The sequence below is a fragment of the Rhagoletis pomonella genome, unplaced genomic scaffold (genome assembly GCF_013731165.1).
Source record: "Rhagoletis pomonella isolate Grant_MI unplaced genomic scaffold, Rhpom_1.0 Rhpom_scaffold_00012, whole genome shotgun sequence".
NCBI classification, from domain to species: Eukaryota; Metazoa; Arthropoda; class Insecta; order Diptera; family Tephritidae; genus Rhagoletis; species Rhagoletis pomonella.
In genome coordinates, this window is record NW_023458566.1 from 23,671,864 (window position 1) to 23,688,939 (window position 17,076).

The 17,076-nt window shown below is 38.9% G+C and overlaps 1 protein-coding gene across 4 annotated transcripts in view; it reads right to left on the reverse strand.

The window, feature by feature from the left end:
* Positions 1–224: 224 nt before the first annotated feature.
* The window catches only part of LOC118748161, a 59,761-nt gene continuing 42,909 nt past the window's right edge, over positions 225–17,076 (reverse strand). Inside the window, exons 5-15 of one of the 4 annotated variants that reach the window (XM_036482499.1) lie at positions 16,933–17,070; positions 15,825–16,869; positions 15,617–15,646; positions 14,206–14,353; positions 13,705–13,931; positions 13,233–13,630; positions 13,035–13,140; positions 3,330–3,505; positions 2,831–3,261; positions 2,529–2,751; positions 225–2,472 (exon numbers count right to left, since the gene is read on the reverse strand). In XM_036482499.1, the coding sequence (XP_036338392.1) occupies positions 1,579–2,472; positions 2,529–2,751; positions 2,831–3,261; positions 3,330–3,505; positions 13,035–13,140; positions 13,233–13,630; positions 13,705–13,931; positions 14,206–14,353; positions 15,617–15,646; positions 15,825–16,869; positions 16,933–17,070 (3,816 nt within the window). In that variant the 3' untranslated portion in view covers positions 225–1,578. Of the gene's footprint in view, positions 2,473–2,528; positions 2,752–2,830; positions 3,262–3,329; positions 3,506–8,591; positions 9,553–13,034; positions 13,141–13,232; positions 13,631–13,704; positions 13,932–14,205; positions 14,354–15,545; positions 15,565–15,616; positions 15,647–15,824; positions 16,870–16,932; positions 17,071–17,076 lie in introns of those variants that run through there. The other 3 variants (XM_036482498.1, XM_036482500.1, XM_036482501.1) reach the window with 3 other exon arrangements.

The following is a 17,076-nucleotide window of genomic DNA, read 5'->3' on the forward strand; positions in this document are numbered from 1 at the left end:
TGAATAGAAAATTATCAATTACTATAGAACCATAATTCCAGTAACTAAATTTAAGATAATTACTAAGAATAAGTTTTTTTTGTTATTTTTGTTGTTTTGAATTAGAATTAACTCTTTTTTAAAATTGAGCTTTCAACACAATTACGATGCAAATAACATATGCCAGTATGTTGGTATTGTATGTTGTGTGTAACCAACACACATATGTATGTATGTATATAAAAGTGCAAATCAACTACTAACCTAAAACGAGTTTCGGTTGCTGCACCTATTAATATAATAGAAAAGGAATTTTAGCGATTACTGCAAAAAAAAAAAAACAGCTTGAATTTGTGGGCATTGGGCGTCCAAAGTAAAATGTCCGACATCGACGGACCGGCAATTCAAAATATTTATGTATGTATGTATGTAGTTATATAGCTTCCATGCCAGATGGACGGAGTCCCATTCATAGCTTTCTGCTGTCAATTTCAATCATTTCATAAGGAACATTTATTGGATGAACATTTTTCAACCATTTTATTGGCGTTGTATTTCCAGGCACTTTAGTGTTTTCGAAACAAAAAAGTCGCTGCTGTATATATAAAATATTATCAAATCTGTAATTTTCAGAGATTTATTTATTATCCAACTGAATACAAGATATCATTTTGGCTCTCTCGCTATACTTTTGTGTGTCGCATTGCTTCGTATCAAAAGATATTGCGGAGCTTGTCTCTAGGGAAATTGCGTGTGTTCTTTCGTAGTAATCGTTATTGCAATAATTCGAACCACTTTCATTCCTATTCCTGTATTTGCTACATCAACAACTAATCCCTTGTTGATATTTTCTGTTATCGGTAGTACTTGCAACTATAAGTATACTCATTCACCAATGTTCGATAGAACTCAAGGTCCTCCATATAATTATTATGCCGGGCGTGTGTGCCACTACTTTTCTCAGTCGCAATACATAGCTTAGAGTGATTGGTGTTGGTGCTATTTTGTACCGTAATCCGTAATTGCGAATCATTGGTTACATTTTGTTTTTTAATGTACCGTTGTCCAATGCATTTTTTGCAGTTTCCTTTTCTATTTAACGAATGAATATACCTTTACGATCTAAATAAATAAAATGCCATCCCCATAAAAATAAATGTTTTGTCATCGCTTTTAGTTTGCCTATCTTTCAACAACTATGCGATGCACCTCTGTTGACAGCGCGATGTTTAACTCCAAAGGAGAAGTTGATTCGGCTTTTATCCATGATATGTTAAAATACTGCGCTTCACGGGCATCTGCATCAGCGATTCCTTAAGTCCTTAACTTGCGCCTCTGATGCGTGTATTAGGACATGCAAACATATTAATCGGCTATCAGTTAGTTACATTAATTCCTACACTCCCCCTAAAAGCAACCATATTGGCAACCGCGCGTCTTCGATACACGTTCGCATCGTAGAGCTCTTACTTATAACTCTGCATATTTGCAGTTTATCTGGTGGTTGATTTGCTTGACGCGAACTTTGCGTTACCACGGTGTGTGTCTGCACTGCTGGCGGCGCATGCGGAAGCATTTGAGGTGCTGCTAGCAGTCAATTCAAATTGGTGGCGGACCACGAATATAACGGAGTTGAGGCGTGAAACTCATTGACAGGTTGTTGAGGTTGTCGCAGCAATTGGGCTGCATGAGGCAGGCGGCGCACAGGAAGGTGATCAAGGCCAGTTGCACAGGCACAGCTGCTTTGGCAATGCGCCAAGTCCAGCTATTATGAGGATGCTTGTCGTCATCCTTGTCGTCTGCTTCGTCCATGTCGAACTCAAGATCTGGATCGTCTGCCGGGTCGCCAGAGTCTGGCGCACCAGCAGCCAGTTTGGCACCCACCACTTTACAAGTCGAAGCCGATGCGTTAGCTGATGTGGAGGCACTGCTGTTGTCGGCATCTGTATTGGATCCGTTAGAATTCTTATTCTGCTTGCGACGTCCGTTTCTTCGGGGAGACGCATTTTCTTTAGCAGCACATTCCTGCTCTTTCGTGGCACTGCTTCTCCTGCCACCTGCATGTCCGTTCGCCTTTACTATTTCACCGGCAGTATTTCGTACACTGCTATCTATTTCTTCTCCACCAGGTACTTGAAGTTGATGTGCTTCCGCTTGCTGTAGCTGCTGTTGGACTTTCTTATTTTGATGTGTAGCTGCTGTGCGCACAATTAAGTCGCGACAGGTGTTCTGCAAGTTCTTGAGCTCTGCCTCGGCGGACTCCATACGCACTGCAATGGACTTCATCGCTTCGCTGCCGGGGGCCAAAGCCAACTCCAACTGCTTTACTAGACGCCGCAAGACACCAAGTCGACGCTCACGCTCCGATAGCCCGCCATCAGAAGTGGCACCACCGTCGGAAATCCCTGAGTCTGAAAGCGAGCCGTTGGAAGCGGTGAATTTTGCAATGTGCAAGATATGGTTGGGATCCAGATGTTCCTGTACCGCAGTAAGCTGAGAAAAACGATATTAATAAAATTCGAGTCAACGTCACTAGAGGACGTACTTACCTGTTCTTGGCTAACATTTACGCGCTCTGAAAGTAGTTTGGCGACAACCTTTACATTCTGCGCCAGCTCTACTGGGCTGGCTTGGCCCTTGTCCAACGCACCCTCGAGCCCCTTTAATGTGCCGCGATCCTGGCCGAGCGCTTGCTGGAACTCATACAAGCCATTCTCCAACTGCCGCCAAGCGATCAGTGAATTCGTTAGCGTCTCCAGTTGAGTATTTATCCTAACGAAGACAAAGGCATCAAGAAATTACAATTAGTTTTTTGTGATTGACTTAGGCAGATATATGTAAACACTGATACCTTGCGTCAGCATCGTCCCAGGCGCTGTACATGTCGCTCACTTCGTTCTTCAAATGTTTGTGGAATTCATTTTCCGCATTGATTAATGTGTGTATATCCAACACTTTGGCACCCTTACCAGCGGTACTAGTGCCAATGGAAGTGGTCATAGTGGCGGTGCCAACGATTGCGTTATTTGCTGCCCCGTTGCCAAAATCGATTGCCACAGTTGTGGTATTTTCTTTAAGCGTTCCGGTTACATCACCTCCAGCGGCAAATGAATTGTTTTGTTCATCTACGTGCTCAATGGCCACTTTTTCAGCAGCTGCTTTCAATTCCTCCTCCATTAATACATTCTGTAGGCGTCTTTCCTGGCGCGTTAGCCAACTGTGCACGCTGGCATTCAGGCGAAGCATATTTGTGCGGTAATTTTGCAACTCCGTTTTTTCGCTCTACAAATACGCAAAAATAAGTCAGTACTTTTACTGCATACATATGCCAGCCAGTGCGATTCGCTTACCTTTAGAGCTTCAATTGCGACTTGGATCTGTGGTTCTGTATCCAATAGTTCAAATGTACTCTTGTTGCCCAACTTGTTCAGCGCGTGCTTGAGAATGATCATCTCCTCTTGCATTTTACGTGCGGATGCAGCATTTTCGCTCCAGCCCAATAGGTCCTCCCAAGCAGCTAATAAATCTGAAATTAAAAAAAAAAAATGTACGTGCCAGTTTATTCACTTTATGAGTTCAGCTGCCTCATGTCAAGCAACTATCCCAGCAACTAAATGACCAGCGAAGCGCGTCGAAGTGAATAAAGTGATTCAACGGTTCTCCGACACGAAACTGTAACGCACCAGTTACGCTACCCACCGGACAGACTGCGGTGCTTAATGCTTAGGCAGTTAAATAAATTGGAAATTGTATTTGATTGTAGAGAAGAGTGTATTTAAAATTTAAAATATGCACATGCATACATTCTTATATATATGTATTGCACATATACCCTGCAAAAGTCGCGACTACTCTATGCAAACATTTAAGGAGTGTACTACAAAACTAACCGAAATGCATATCAAAAATGTGGTCTAATTAACATTGCGATGTCCTAGGGCAGGACAATATACTGCAGCTCCGCATTATGTTAGAGCAGCACAAAACAACTCCATGGAGTAATCCCCCTACCTCGGCAACACAACACCCCAATAAACATAGTGGAGTGATTACGATCGTTAAAACACGATCAATGATCGGATAACAACAAGCCGGGATGGTCCAACGATACATACACATACATATCGTCGATGTTTTTGCAAAACCGCCTATCTTACGGCGCTCAATTTTCACAGGAGAGCGAAAAAACAGTTTTTCTTTGAAGGCATTGCCTTGAGAGGCGATATTGTCTGTAGCTATTATTTTATAAATTTCGATGCCTGGTGTTCAGAGTTACCAAATCTCATTTTTGCCACAACGGCGATTAAGGCGGTTTTGCAAAAACAACGACGATATGTATGTATGTATGTATGTATGTATGCAATGGAAAGACGCTAGTGGGAGTACTTGAATATTGGCGGATATTTACTTTCACACCATGATTTACGAAAGATTTAGCTGGTATTTTGGACTATGGCAAACTGCCTTTAACCTGCTTTAGAGTATCTTCATCTGGCGAAGTTAAAACATCGCAGGTATTATCTGGGTTAAATTGCACTGCATACTTTCGCCTTTTAAAATTCATTCTAAAATCGGAAAATTTTGATTTTTTGACAATAAACCCCGAAAATTAGATACACCTTTATTGATCTTAGCAACATGTTTTTAAGAGTGATCTTAAAAATACAGTATGCAAATTTTTATATTTGTTTCTATACATAAAATGCATGTGGGACGTTCCTTTCGATGATGTTAAAACAAATTTTGAACATTTACAATAAAACAGTATTTTGTAGATGGCTTACCATGAGTCCGAATTTATATAATATTTTTGTAATCAAAAGTTTTTCCGAATAGAATCCCGTTTCGAAAACCGAGTGGCAGTCACAAAAGTTAAGAGTTAAAACATGTACATACATGCATGGATATGTGGTTATGAATGCTGGCCCATATGTAGTAAATCTATGTAAATATGATTGTAAACTTGGTGCCTTTATTATTTAAATTATGGCGAGGGCCAAAAAGAACTACTAAAATTCGATGAAACTCAGCAGGAAAACTAGCGATTATGACCGCACCTTGCGAAAACCAAAAGCCCACTGGTAGCCTTTAATTCAGCTGCACTTGAATGGAGCTGTGTGCAGTCGATTGTGCAACGCAGAACACCCCGTCGCCGCGCCCACCTGCATCTCTGGCCATGAAAACGACAAACACTGGGCGAACAGATTGCCAGCTGTAGGTATTGACGAAGAGAAGTGAGCCCAATGCCAAGTCGCTAACCAACCAGCAACCAAATATGGTTGCTTGCTGGCGACATTGGAGCGCATTCGAGCAGGCTTAGGCGGAGCCGGTAGGCAGGTAGGCAGGTAGGCGCGCACGTCGAACCCAGATGACGATTTGCACAGTTAAGTTAACTACAGAAATTTCGTTGGCGCTCACACAAGGCCACTGCCATACACGGGGTTCGATGCTCGCACGCATTTTCATTTAATTGCCAGTTGTTGGTGCTGCTGCATGCCGCGCCAAACCGAACCCATGCAGCGAAGAAATCGACACAAGGGAGAGAGGAAGCAAAAAGGTAAGTTTTTTTATTTTTTTTTGCCGATTTTCGTGTAATTATTCGCGCCAGTGACTTCAGTTGACTCAATAGCGTGAAACGTAGCCATGTTGTTGTTGCCGTTGTTGAAGTTGTTACTACTAATTGCAGCGCCAATGACGGTACCACAGAGTTGCTTGAAGGTTTTGATTAATATGCTGCTCGTCTAATTGTGGCTTTCTTTTCAATTCGGCCACCTACATATATTGCAATAATTTTAATGCTCATTTAAGCAATAAATCTGGGTAAAAGATATACATATGTATGTAGACATGATATAAGTGATACATATCGTCACCTGAAATGCAAAAGGACGTAACAACATCGTAACTGGAATGGAAAAAGTCGTGACTAATATATTTTTTTTTTTTTTCATAAAATGATGTGGGAGTTGTAATCCGATGAAATCCATCACATCAATCAAAGTGTGAGTTTTGAATTTTTTATTAGTTACGACTTTTTGCATTACAGTGACGATGTTTGTTACCTCTTTTTGCATTTCATGTGACTATAGGTGCGTTCGACAAGTCAAAAATTTGTAATAGTTTTTCCAAATTTTTACTGGATGGCCTTCGATAACGACAAAAAATTATCCAACACACGAAAATTGAGAGAGTAAGCGTTCATTTTGATGCAAGAGAAGCGTTCATTTTGTACTAGCAAAATTTTAGTCAGCAAAAATTATCCAACACGAAAACATATGATCACAAAATATATGGTTGCAATTTCTGTAAACAAACAAAATTGCATTTTCCGAGTTTTGGTATTTATATGCTTTTTGGCTGCCTGCTATGTGACTTTATGATAGCGCCAACTAGTTTTTACTTCTAGAAATGTTCCTGGCGAACATTGAACGTTCACTTTCCTTTTTTCTTCTATGGAGGCAACATGAATTTCAGTTTGTTTACAAATAAAACATAAACAAAGTCAGCTGGTGTGTCTTCTTCTTCCGGTTTTTGCAAGTAATGGCTTATTTCCTGTTCGTTTACTTTTTTGCTTTTTCATCTCTTTGGGAGAGAATTTTCGCTTACTCTCTCGATTTTGATTGTTGGCTGGTGTTGGCTAATTTTGTTATCGAACGCAACTTATATGTATGCATTTGATGTAAAATTGCAAGTTTATGAGCTCACAGCGATCTAACCTCAAGCAGAGCCTGTATGCTGGCATAATTGTTTAGTATTAGTCAAGCTTTAAAACCTAAACTAGCATACATACAATCCATCATATTGCGATATTTAGGTATGTGCGCATATTGTTCCAAAAACTACTAGCAAAACATTTGAAGGACTGCCAGAGATTTAATTAAAAAAATGGTGTGTCACACTTTGTTTGTTTTTGGTGTTATGCGCTGGCGTCACTGGGTATTTTTAAACGCTGACTTTCCCTTTGCGTAATTTCAAAATCCAAAGCTAGTGAACTCGTATCTGTTATGAGCGTCGATTTGCCAACGAACGGCTACGGAAGCTGTTCCGCTTGAGTCGGAAGTAAAAAATCGGAGTATTTATCAGCAACAAACTCTGCCACGCCACCAGCACACACAAGGCAACACGATAAAAGACGAAGAGTTGTTGATCGTCACCCATTTATCAGTTTTGAGTTATTGGGTTGACTCGATTACCCTTTGGATGTTCTACGTTATACCAAAACCCAGAATACCATGCGTACACGGAAAGCATATATTTTTTATAATTTCACTTGCATAAATGTAGAGTTAAGTCTCGCAAAAAAAAAACTTTCAAACTTGATTTCCCAAAATTTTCATTTTTACACATTCATGTTTCTGGCATACGAGCGACGATTTGTATGTACATGCGTGCGTGCGTACATTTGTAGATATGGCTTGTTTATCAAAAGTCAATGCACTTTCTGCAAAATATATTGATGTTTGGCTTTTATAACATCTATGTAAATATGTACACGTGTAGATACTATATGTATGATTAGCTAAGTGTGCGCTTACTAGATAGCAAGAAACAACTAGTTCAAGCAGATGCCTAAGCAGTTTGTAGTGTTAAACTAGAAAAACGTAAACAAACGTGAGTATTATACAGCTTCATTATATGAACATACATACATACATATATATATATATTTGTATTTGTATATGTATGTGTGTACATGAATGCAATACCAACATACATATGCATGTATAGATGGCAGATTTGTAATTTCATTCACATTTGTGGTCTACTTCAAGGTTATTTGTTCATATTAGATTCATTATATTGTCATATATACATACATACATATATGTATATGTAGAAATGCGTGTTCTACATATGAAAATCAGATTTTCTGTTCGAGGAAAACCGCGTTTGTCAATTATATAAACTTTCGAATATATCGGCATTTAATTTTCAACGAATTGTGACTGTTTACTTTTTAATACAAAAACTGTTGAAATAGAACAAATCAAACGCGGATTTCGTTGTAAGCCTTCCGGCCGCCGTAAAAATCCGGGCCCGTTACTAAATACAGCTATGGACATATAAATGGCACAATTGTTTAAGTCTATTTTCCTATACTCTATAATATCGTTAATATTTTTAATAGCCAAATGTAAAAGTTTATTCCTCGCATCTAATAATTATACAAACTCAAGTTCGAATTCATGAATAAAACCAAAAACTATGAAAATGTGAAAAAAGAGGGAAAATCGAGTTGAAGCTGTGTTTTTATCTAGTTTTTATTGTACAAACATTTCAATCGTTAATATTATGTACTGTAGAATTTATTTCTAATGACTGCTTTACATCTACGATTCAAACTCTCGACGAGTTTTTGACAGTTGATTTTAGGTATGGCATACCAAGCTGCCTCAACGGCAGACCAAAGATAGTCCAAATATTTATAAAGGGTGTCTGGTGGCAGAATTGGGTTTTAGATTTACAGTTTCTCCCTAACCGCTGAGCGTATCGGCGGGGTGGGGACAGCGTCAACTTCGTCATTCGTGCGGGTTATTTAATATTTAATTTAATTATTATTTATTTCATAGTTAACATGAAACATATTGTGCTACTGATTCAAAAATGTTTACCGTGTTCAGAAGATGATCGAGATGTCGTTGACGATGAGCTCGCTGAGAGCATTTCTGAGATGTCTGTTTGCACTGCGACGTTGACTTTCATTTTCAGTTAGTTAGCTTTCTTATGTATACATACATACATATGTACATATATGCATATAAATTGTGTGTACATAGTATATAGCTGGCACTCTCAATGCGAACCTTTTGACTAGCGCGAGTACTTGCTCGCTCTAATATGTCTTATTATTATTGTTGTTTTTATATTCTATTAGACGTATAGGGCAAAAAGAATACCACATGGCCCTTTATTCCAAATTCTTAAGAGGCTTGCTCAAGGTGTCTTTTCGAGCACACTTCTTCTATTCTTATCAACTTTTCAAATACACTTTGCTGTTTAAATATTTATGCTTGTACATGAACTGCATTCATCACCTGAACTCAATGTGCGTATGTAAGCATGTATGTACATACATACATATGTACGAATGCAAGTTTACAGTTCCATCTTCAGCGAATATGGGCTCACTTTCGTTTGCATGCGTTTGTTATGCACAAATATGTGAATCGTTTTTTGTTGTTGCCACCATACGAATACAGGTAAACAACAAAGTCTTCATGCCAAAGCCAAATTCAATTTCATGCTTTCAAAATTCGAGCGGCACATTTCTATTCACACGAACATCCCCGCATTTGTCATTCACTTAGATCACACACTTTTCGTGGGGATGACGTCGCCTCAATAGTAAGTAAGTAAAGCCAAATGGGGTTGTTTCTCTGCGATTCTGCGCTGTCAGAATTACTTAGTGTTGCTTTAATTTACGTTACTGATGTCACTACGAATTTCGACTTAGCACGGCATATTGTATTATGTGTTTATTTCTTTATTTACAGGTACGAGTTAATATCACAGAATTTTTCAATTTAAATGAACAGATTTGAGATTCTTTAGTTTCGCTGTGTAATCAATATATTTAACTGCCAAATGACCTGATTTTTCGTCGTTTTTGTCGATGCCCAAACAAACAAACAAACGGTTTCAGACAATGGTGGTGGCCCGCGACAATCAACCACTTTGCTAACATGAGTAGCACACACTGACGGAATTGGGTCGCACAGCAAGCAAAGTGCTTCTACACCATTCTCAACGATTTCGGTTACTCACGCGGCAGAGCTGTTGCGCAGCAGTTGCCCCCAAACTTAAAAACAGATTAACTTGAAGCACTTTTCAGTGTAAAGAAAACAAACCCCTCAACATATTGCAAAGAAAATTCAACAACAACATTAAAACGTAGTCTTCGCAAAACAACGGCTAAGCACTTATTATATGTATGTATGTATGTATGTATATGTAAGTAAACAAATAGACATATTCACATGCCCCTGAACATAACATTTACAACATAAACCTATAGTGCTAACACAATAACAAACCTATGTATGTATGTGAACTGTAGTTTAACGCACTGCTAAATAACATTTAAATGGAGCTTTTGTGGTTAGCGCCAAAAAGCGAAGAGCTTCTAGACAAAAGAGAAAGAGTTCTCTTATCCAAGCAAAGGAGCGAGTTTTCTCTTTTGTATTAAAATGACATCGCAATTTCATAAATAAAAATGTGTATGTATATACATTAGGGTGGTCCAAAAAAACTACCCTTGTTTTTTATTTAAAAATACTTAAGAGGTCGCTCAATGCGTTCAAAAACCATTTTTCGTAGAAATGGTATAGAATCATTGAAAATATATATTCTTCAATAGGCAGGAGACTTTAAGGAATAATACCCAACACTGCAATGCGCGCTACCACTGCGAAGGCCCTGGGTTCAAGCCCAGTTTCCGAACATCAAAAATAAAAAATTTTTTTTTTCTAATAGCGGTCACCACTCAGCGGGCAATTACAACCCTCTGATAATATATCTGCCATGGAAATAGCTGCTCACAAATATACAATCGCCGTTCGGAGTCGGCGTAAAACTGTAGGTCCCTGTTCTTTGTGTGACAACATAAAGACGCACGCCACAAGTCAGAGGAGAATCTCGGCCAAACGCTAACATTTGTGTAAGCGCCAATCTATTATTATTATTAATATTAAATATTTTTTTTCAATAGTAATCTTTTTTATGGGTCCCACAAAAACCCCAAAAATTCAATTGGGAATTATTTTTAGAAGTCTTCGGAAGAGAGATAGAGTTTGCCGATTGAAACGTGTTAACCGTCGTAAAATCTTAAGCTTAAAATTTGTTTATGTAAAACAATGAGTAAACTTTCAGACCACCCTAATACAATATGCCAGCTTTGGTAATTTAATTTATTGGACAGTTTAATGGAAATTGCTTTCGAAGCTTTACTTATTGCCACTGTTAAGCTTTTATTTATGACATACATACATATATATATGGATGTGTATAATGCTACATAAATGTAATTTTGTATATTTGAATATAAGTGTTTACGTATCAGCGTATATACTAGTTATATAGGCGCCTGGCATTAAACGGATTAAAACTAAAATTCTATTAACACAACAAAAAATACAAAAGAGCAGAAAGAAGTGCGATGCAAGGCCGCTGTTTCTACAAAAATCATACAAATATTTTTGCCAATTATAGTTTTTTGTTTACCGCTGCTTTCCACTTTTTGCTTATACATATTGCGCAATGGAGTTGGAATAAGAAATTTAAATTAAAAAAAAAAAAACAGACACCCTTCGCTTGCTTATTTGTTTATGAACTCAACAGCGAAACAGCAGTTGCCAAAATTTGGCAATAAATTAAACTGAAGTGCTGTTTTTGTATTTAATTAGTTAGTCATTCTTTAAAAATAAAAATACATATATTCCCAGCGCAATAACAAGCGCGCAGCTATAAAGGGGGCAAGTGCATATCGTCGTTTAAAGTAAAAAACCGCGTATCAAGATAATGCAAAACCTCGTATGTAAAGTTGCATAAACGTATTTTGTAGAGAGTAAAAACACTCATATTTCAAAATGGTTCCCTCTTTTATAAAGCAACCGTTTTTTTGGCTAGTATATTTCAGGACGAATGGCCAAGGCATGAGCCAAGAGCTTCGGTGAGTAAATCCAATTTTTAGCAGCTAATGTCAGTTACGCGGTTTTGCAGAACGACGTTACGCGGTTTTGTACACTTTAAACGATGACATGTATATATATTGTTGATAGCATAATTTAAGACAATTTAAGTTCTTACTATACTTTTTTCCTTTATCTTAAACAAATATGCACCTTTTTGCATTTTACACCACAAATTACAAAATATATCCCCTTTATTTAATGCGCACACAATCACCACCCGTTCTGGCAACGGACTCTTTTGAGGCCAAACCGATGGCGCAGCGCAGTGTAAACAATTGAGTATGATGAGTCGTTGTATTCTTTGAACTGATAAAAACTGATAAAAATGTTGATTACTCACTCGAGCGAAGTTAAACAGTTGATGTTACAGATATTAGGATGGTACTCATATCTGAGTGTTTACAAGTTATCTATTACACCAAAGTCAATTCAAGTGTTAGTCTTATAAAAATATTCGAAATGCTAAACAAATAGTTTTTAGTTTCTGTTCAGTTTTTGTTGTCGTTAATTTGTTCAAAACAGTTAAAACTACAAGACATAAATACATATGTATGTATATAAGTACAGGTGTGTGCCCTTTACCCTATCATAGCTTTTTGAGTTAGTTTAGTTCTTTAGTATTTTGGTACATACATATATGTAAGTTCATAATAGTTATGCAGATGAAAGTAATGAGCTAATTTACTAGTTGTACATTTGACAATACACATGGAAAATGAAACAAGCACTACGATGATTAAACTAAACGAGTAAATTAATAATCTAACTAGAAAACAAAACTACATACGAACATAAAAATCAAACGCGTGAAATAATCAGTTTTCAAAATATTTAACATCTTTATTGGTAGAAAATAAAAGATAGTATGATATAAATGTTTGATAAATTCGTAATATGCTTGTCAAATGCATAACAGTTAAAACTCACTATTTGTAAATCTATAATTGGCTCGCCTCTCTAACAAATCTATGTATTTTTAACTTATGCAATACTGCAAAATCAATACCGATTATAGCAATTTACATATGTATATATGAAGAATGTATACATGCGTGGGAATGTAAAAATAATACATTTGTTTAGTTTTAAAAACCATAAGGTCACAAAGTATTCACAATTCTAAAGATGTAATAGAGGTGCGCTGCTGGCGGGCGATGTTTTTCGTTATTTAAAAAAATCTTTTGAAAAATGGCACGCTACAGTTGGCTAATGAGTACAAGCTCTTTAGCGTGCTTACAAGAAAGCGGTAAAGCGTAAAGTACATCAGCATATTACTAACGTCCGATAAAAAGTCTATTGTCCGCGCTATGAATCGTGTAATGGGCGCACACTTGCAATCGAGGTGAATACAAATAGCCAACTCACCTTTAGTCTGGCCGGCACACTGTGCAGAGAGCACCGTGCCAGGCGGACCACGGAGTACGGCCTCCAGACAACGTATATTGTCACGGCAAGTGCTGATGATCTCCGTCTGGAATTGAAAGTAAACGATTACACATTACATTAGATACATTGCCTGTGATGGCTGTGAGCTAATAGGCACACATCGGATAATCAACTTACGTAGTCCTCAGGGCGCAAAAGGTGGCAGCGTATTTTCAATGCGCCAGTGTCTTCCAAACGATTGCGGCTTTGTTGCAGTAAATTGCGCATTTCCTTTTCATCGTCAGAGTCATCACAACTGGACGAGGAAGTGGCCGGGATCACTTTGATGCATTTATCCACGTTGCGGGAAGAGCGACGACGGTCATCCACTTTACGACGACGAGTTGATGTGTCACTTTCCGATGTGCGACGCAAGGACTGCGCTGAATGACTCATGCCAAATTCCAATTTGCGACTGGCCGAGTCGCATTTCTGTTGCTGATTCAATTTCTCAATGCCACCTTTGGGAGTAACAACATTGGCCGAAGCTGACAAGGACATGGACGAACCGCGTGCGTTCTGTACCTCAGATGAGTCTTTAATGTGAATAATAATGATTAGCAATATATAATTAATGAACGAATTCTATGGGCAGAAGCTTTGTGCTTACCTTGGCATGATTTGCGACGAACCTCTAATGTTTTGCGTCTTCTTTCGTATTCCAAGTCAAGTGCACGGCGACGTCTGGCATGGTCTACACTGTTGGCGATTGTGTCTTGTGTGATAGTTTTCGTGTCCGTTTGTTGCAACGAGTCCATACGTGGCGGCGATAGTGAATCTACGTTGTTGGCAGCTGACAGCGAAGAACAGCAGTCTGACTGCGAATCGATGAAATTTCTAGCAGAGCAAAATTTATTTTTAGTTTATTTTCATATTTTTGGCCAATTGTAGGGACATGATATATGCAGAAAGTTTGTTGCTCGAAATTTTTGCCACCTAAAGTTCTTCACGATCATAATTGCACCATGCCAAGGAGGCTTTGAAGAGATCTACATCTATTTCGCGAGCGATATTTTGCTTTGCATTTGAAGATCCGAAAAACCTCTCGTTTGCAAGATACATTTACCTCGTGCAAGCTTTCACGATGAGCCCTCATACTTTAAATACTTACCGATAATCATCACCGAATTCCATAAGCCTTCTGGCTGCATCCGAATCAAATCCCTCAGAGTAGTTCTCCGAGTTATATTTCTCTTGATAGTTGTCCCAGGCCGTTTCCGAGAAACTGCTGTGGTGATCGTCAGTGCCGGTGGTGTAATCTGTATTGGAATATGAAATTCAAATTAATTGGGCTCTTTTTATTAAGTTTTGTTTTTGTTAGAAACAAACATATCGAACTCATATGTATATTAAAATAAATTTAAGCATACATATATGTGTGTGTATACATATTACCCATAGCCACTTGCATGTGGAAATCTACATTCTTAAATAAATATGTATAGGATATACATTAGGGCGGTAATTTTTTATTTTATTTTAATTAAATTTTTTGTTTTGTTTGGTTTTACTATGCGCGAATAGCAAGGGAGAATTCTACGTGTAATTCTAAGCAAATTTGCCGAAGAGATAATGAGCCTTAAATCATTTTGGAGTTTGCCAAATTGCGAAAATAGGTTTGGAAGAAAACTTTCACTCTGCAACACTCTGGTCAAAATTTGAAGAAAAAGATAAATGCAGTAGCCCCTTATAGCATGTTTTTATACAAAAGGTAAGCACTTTTTAACGACACTACAGCACAGTGTTACCGTTGTGCGACTAAAGTGTCAAATTGACACTTTTTGGAGATCGATGCTCCTTGACACCGACCTTTTAAAAATAAGCTTATTTTAACACTTTTCCAAAAAATCATGCGCCTTTGCCCTTTTCTTTGAATTAAAATTCTATCTCCTTCGTAAATTATATTTTTCTTACGTTTTTAAAATGCTTTTAATATTTACTTTTCAAAGGCATTTAAAAATTACACCTCTGGCCAGATTTGGACTGATTTCAATCTCTTTATTATGTCAAATATTTTTCGAATATATGTCCAGAAATAGCATGAATTAATGCACCCTTTTTGTAGCTTAGCATTACCCTTACTTTATTTGTGTTAAATTTATTATTTATTTAATGATGTAAGTATTTTTTAACTGCAATTTTGTTTTTTAAATGCAAAATATGCGTATTGCGTCTTTTTAATATATCCTTCATCAATAGGTTATTATTTTAGCGGTAGCACTGCTACAGCAAAATGCTAAGAAACCTGTTTACGCAATTTGACAAACTCAAAATTGATTTTAGACCCATGGTTTCTTCGACAATTTTGTTTAGAATTACACGTAGAATTCTTCTATGATGTACGCGCATCGTCTGCAAATTCTCTGATACAAACTGACCCGCCCTAATATACATACATATGTGCATATATATAGATACAACTTATGCCTGTGGCCATACGCATATACGTACACATACAAATTTTTTTAGTCGATTACTCGCACAAAGGCAAAAATTCTAATTTCTACAAAGGGTGTAGATACCTCGGTGCTTCTGGGGCACTGGTGTGGCAGCTTAGAACACAAAAGACATTGCAGTGTTAGAAATAATTGCATTCGATAAGTGAGAAAAATGATATCAAAGCTATTCGTAAAATTTAAATTAGTGCAACAAAACCAACTTTAGAACATTGACACTGCGTAGCGAATATGTATGTATGTAGGCAAGTAAAGCCAACGCAGCCGTACTAACCTCCTTGCTGCTCTTCTTCTTCGTCATTCATGTATGTGGCCAAAGCCGCTAACGAGCCCAACCGTTTCTCGTTGCGCATGTACGCCGTGGTATAGGAGCCCACGCGGAAGTTGGGCTTCATTAATTGAGCCTCCCCGCCACTATCGTTCTGCTGCTGATGCTGAATTTCGTACTGCTGCTGCTGCGGCTGTCCCAATGAGTGTTGCGTGGCACCGCTACTGCCGCCCATGGCGCCCTCGTTTGCCATTGGGCCACTACCGCGTTGCAGGCTCAATAGCGCGTTCGTTATCTCGCGAATTTGTTGAGCCGACATGGATTCACACGACTTCATGAGCAGCGTTTGGGCGAGGCGTGGCACCTCGGCGGTGTGCTCCGACCCGGAGTCAGGCGTTTTGTGGCCAGCAGAATGTGCGTTTGGTGTAACTAGTCCAATATTCGCACCAATGGACATTTTCTTTTTGCGCGTTTTGCGCCGTTTCAATGAACCCTTACTATTGCACGCTTTTACTTGGGTAACATTGGTGGTGGACGAGGAGGAGGCGCGTTGGCGGCCAGGCGATAGAGAGTCCAGCGCCGACTCACTAATCGAGTGAGTGGCGAGGCCGGTCTGTACGTTGCTTACTGTCGCCACAGCTGTCGCCGTTTGCACTGTCTCGGTGGTCAGTTGCGACAAACACGACACCGACCACGGTCGTTCCGATTTGCGGCGTGTCTGTGCCCGCTTAACAATCTTTACGTTCAAGCTCTGATTACTGCTTCCGTAGCCCAGTACAGTCGTTGGACTGAGTATAGGTTCTGTGGAACCTCCGAAGCATTCAGTGGAATTGCCACCAAAGGAGTTTGTGCTCGTCTGCATGCAGGTAGCTATGGAATCAGTGAGCCCCTCGGATGTATCCGAGCCAGGTTGCGGAACGGAGTCTGTCTCCGAAGCTTCTCCCGAAGCTTCACAGTCATCGCCTGCTTTTGCATTTGCGCTGCTATGCAACTCATCTGTAGGATTTCTGTGCAATTGGGTAGGCGTTGATGGTTGGTGCTCCAGCCATTCCTTGTGAAAAGAAAGTCGCGTGATTAAATAGAGAAATTGGGAAATGTTTGCGGCACCACTTACTTGGACACGTTGTTTGATCGGGCCTGGCATGATCACCTCTCGTTTTTTCACCGTTGACGATAATTTGATGACGGAATGCTTCTGTTTCTGCTTGCTTGGCGTCTTTAACGCTTCGGCGTCACGTACTAAATGCTCTGCCTCAAG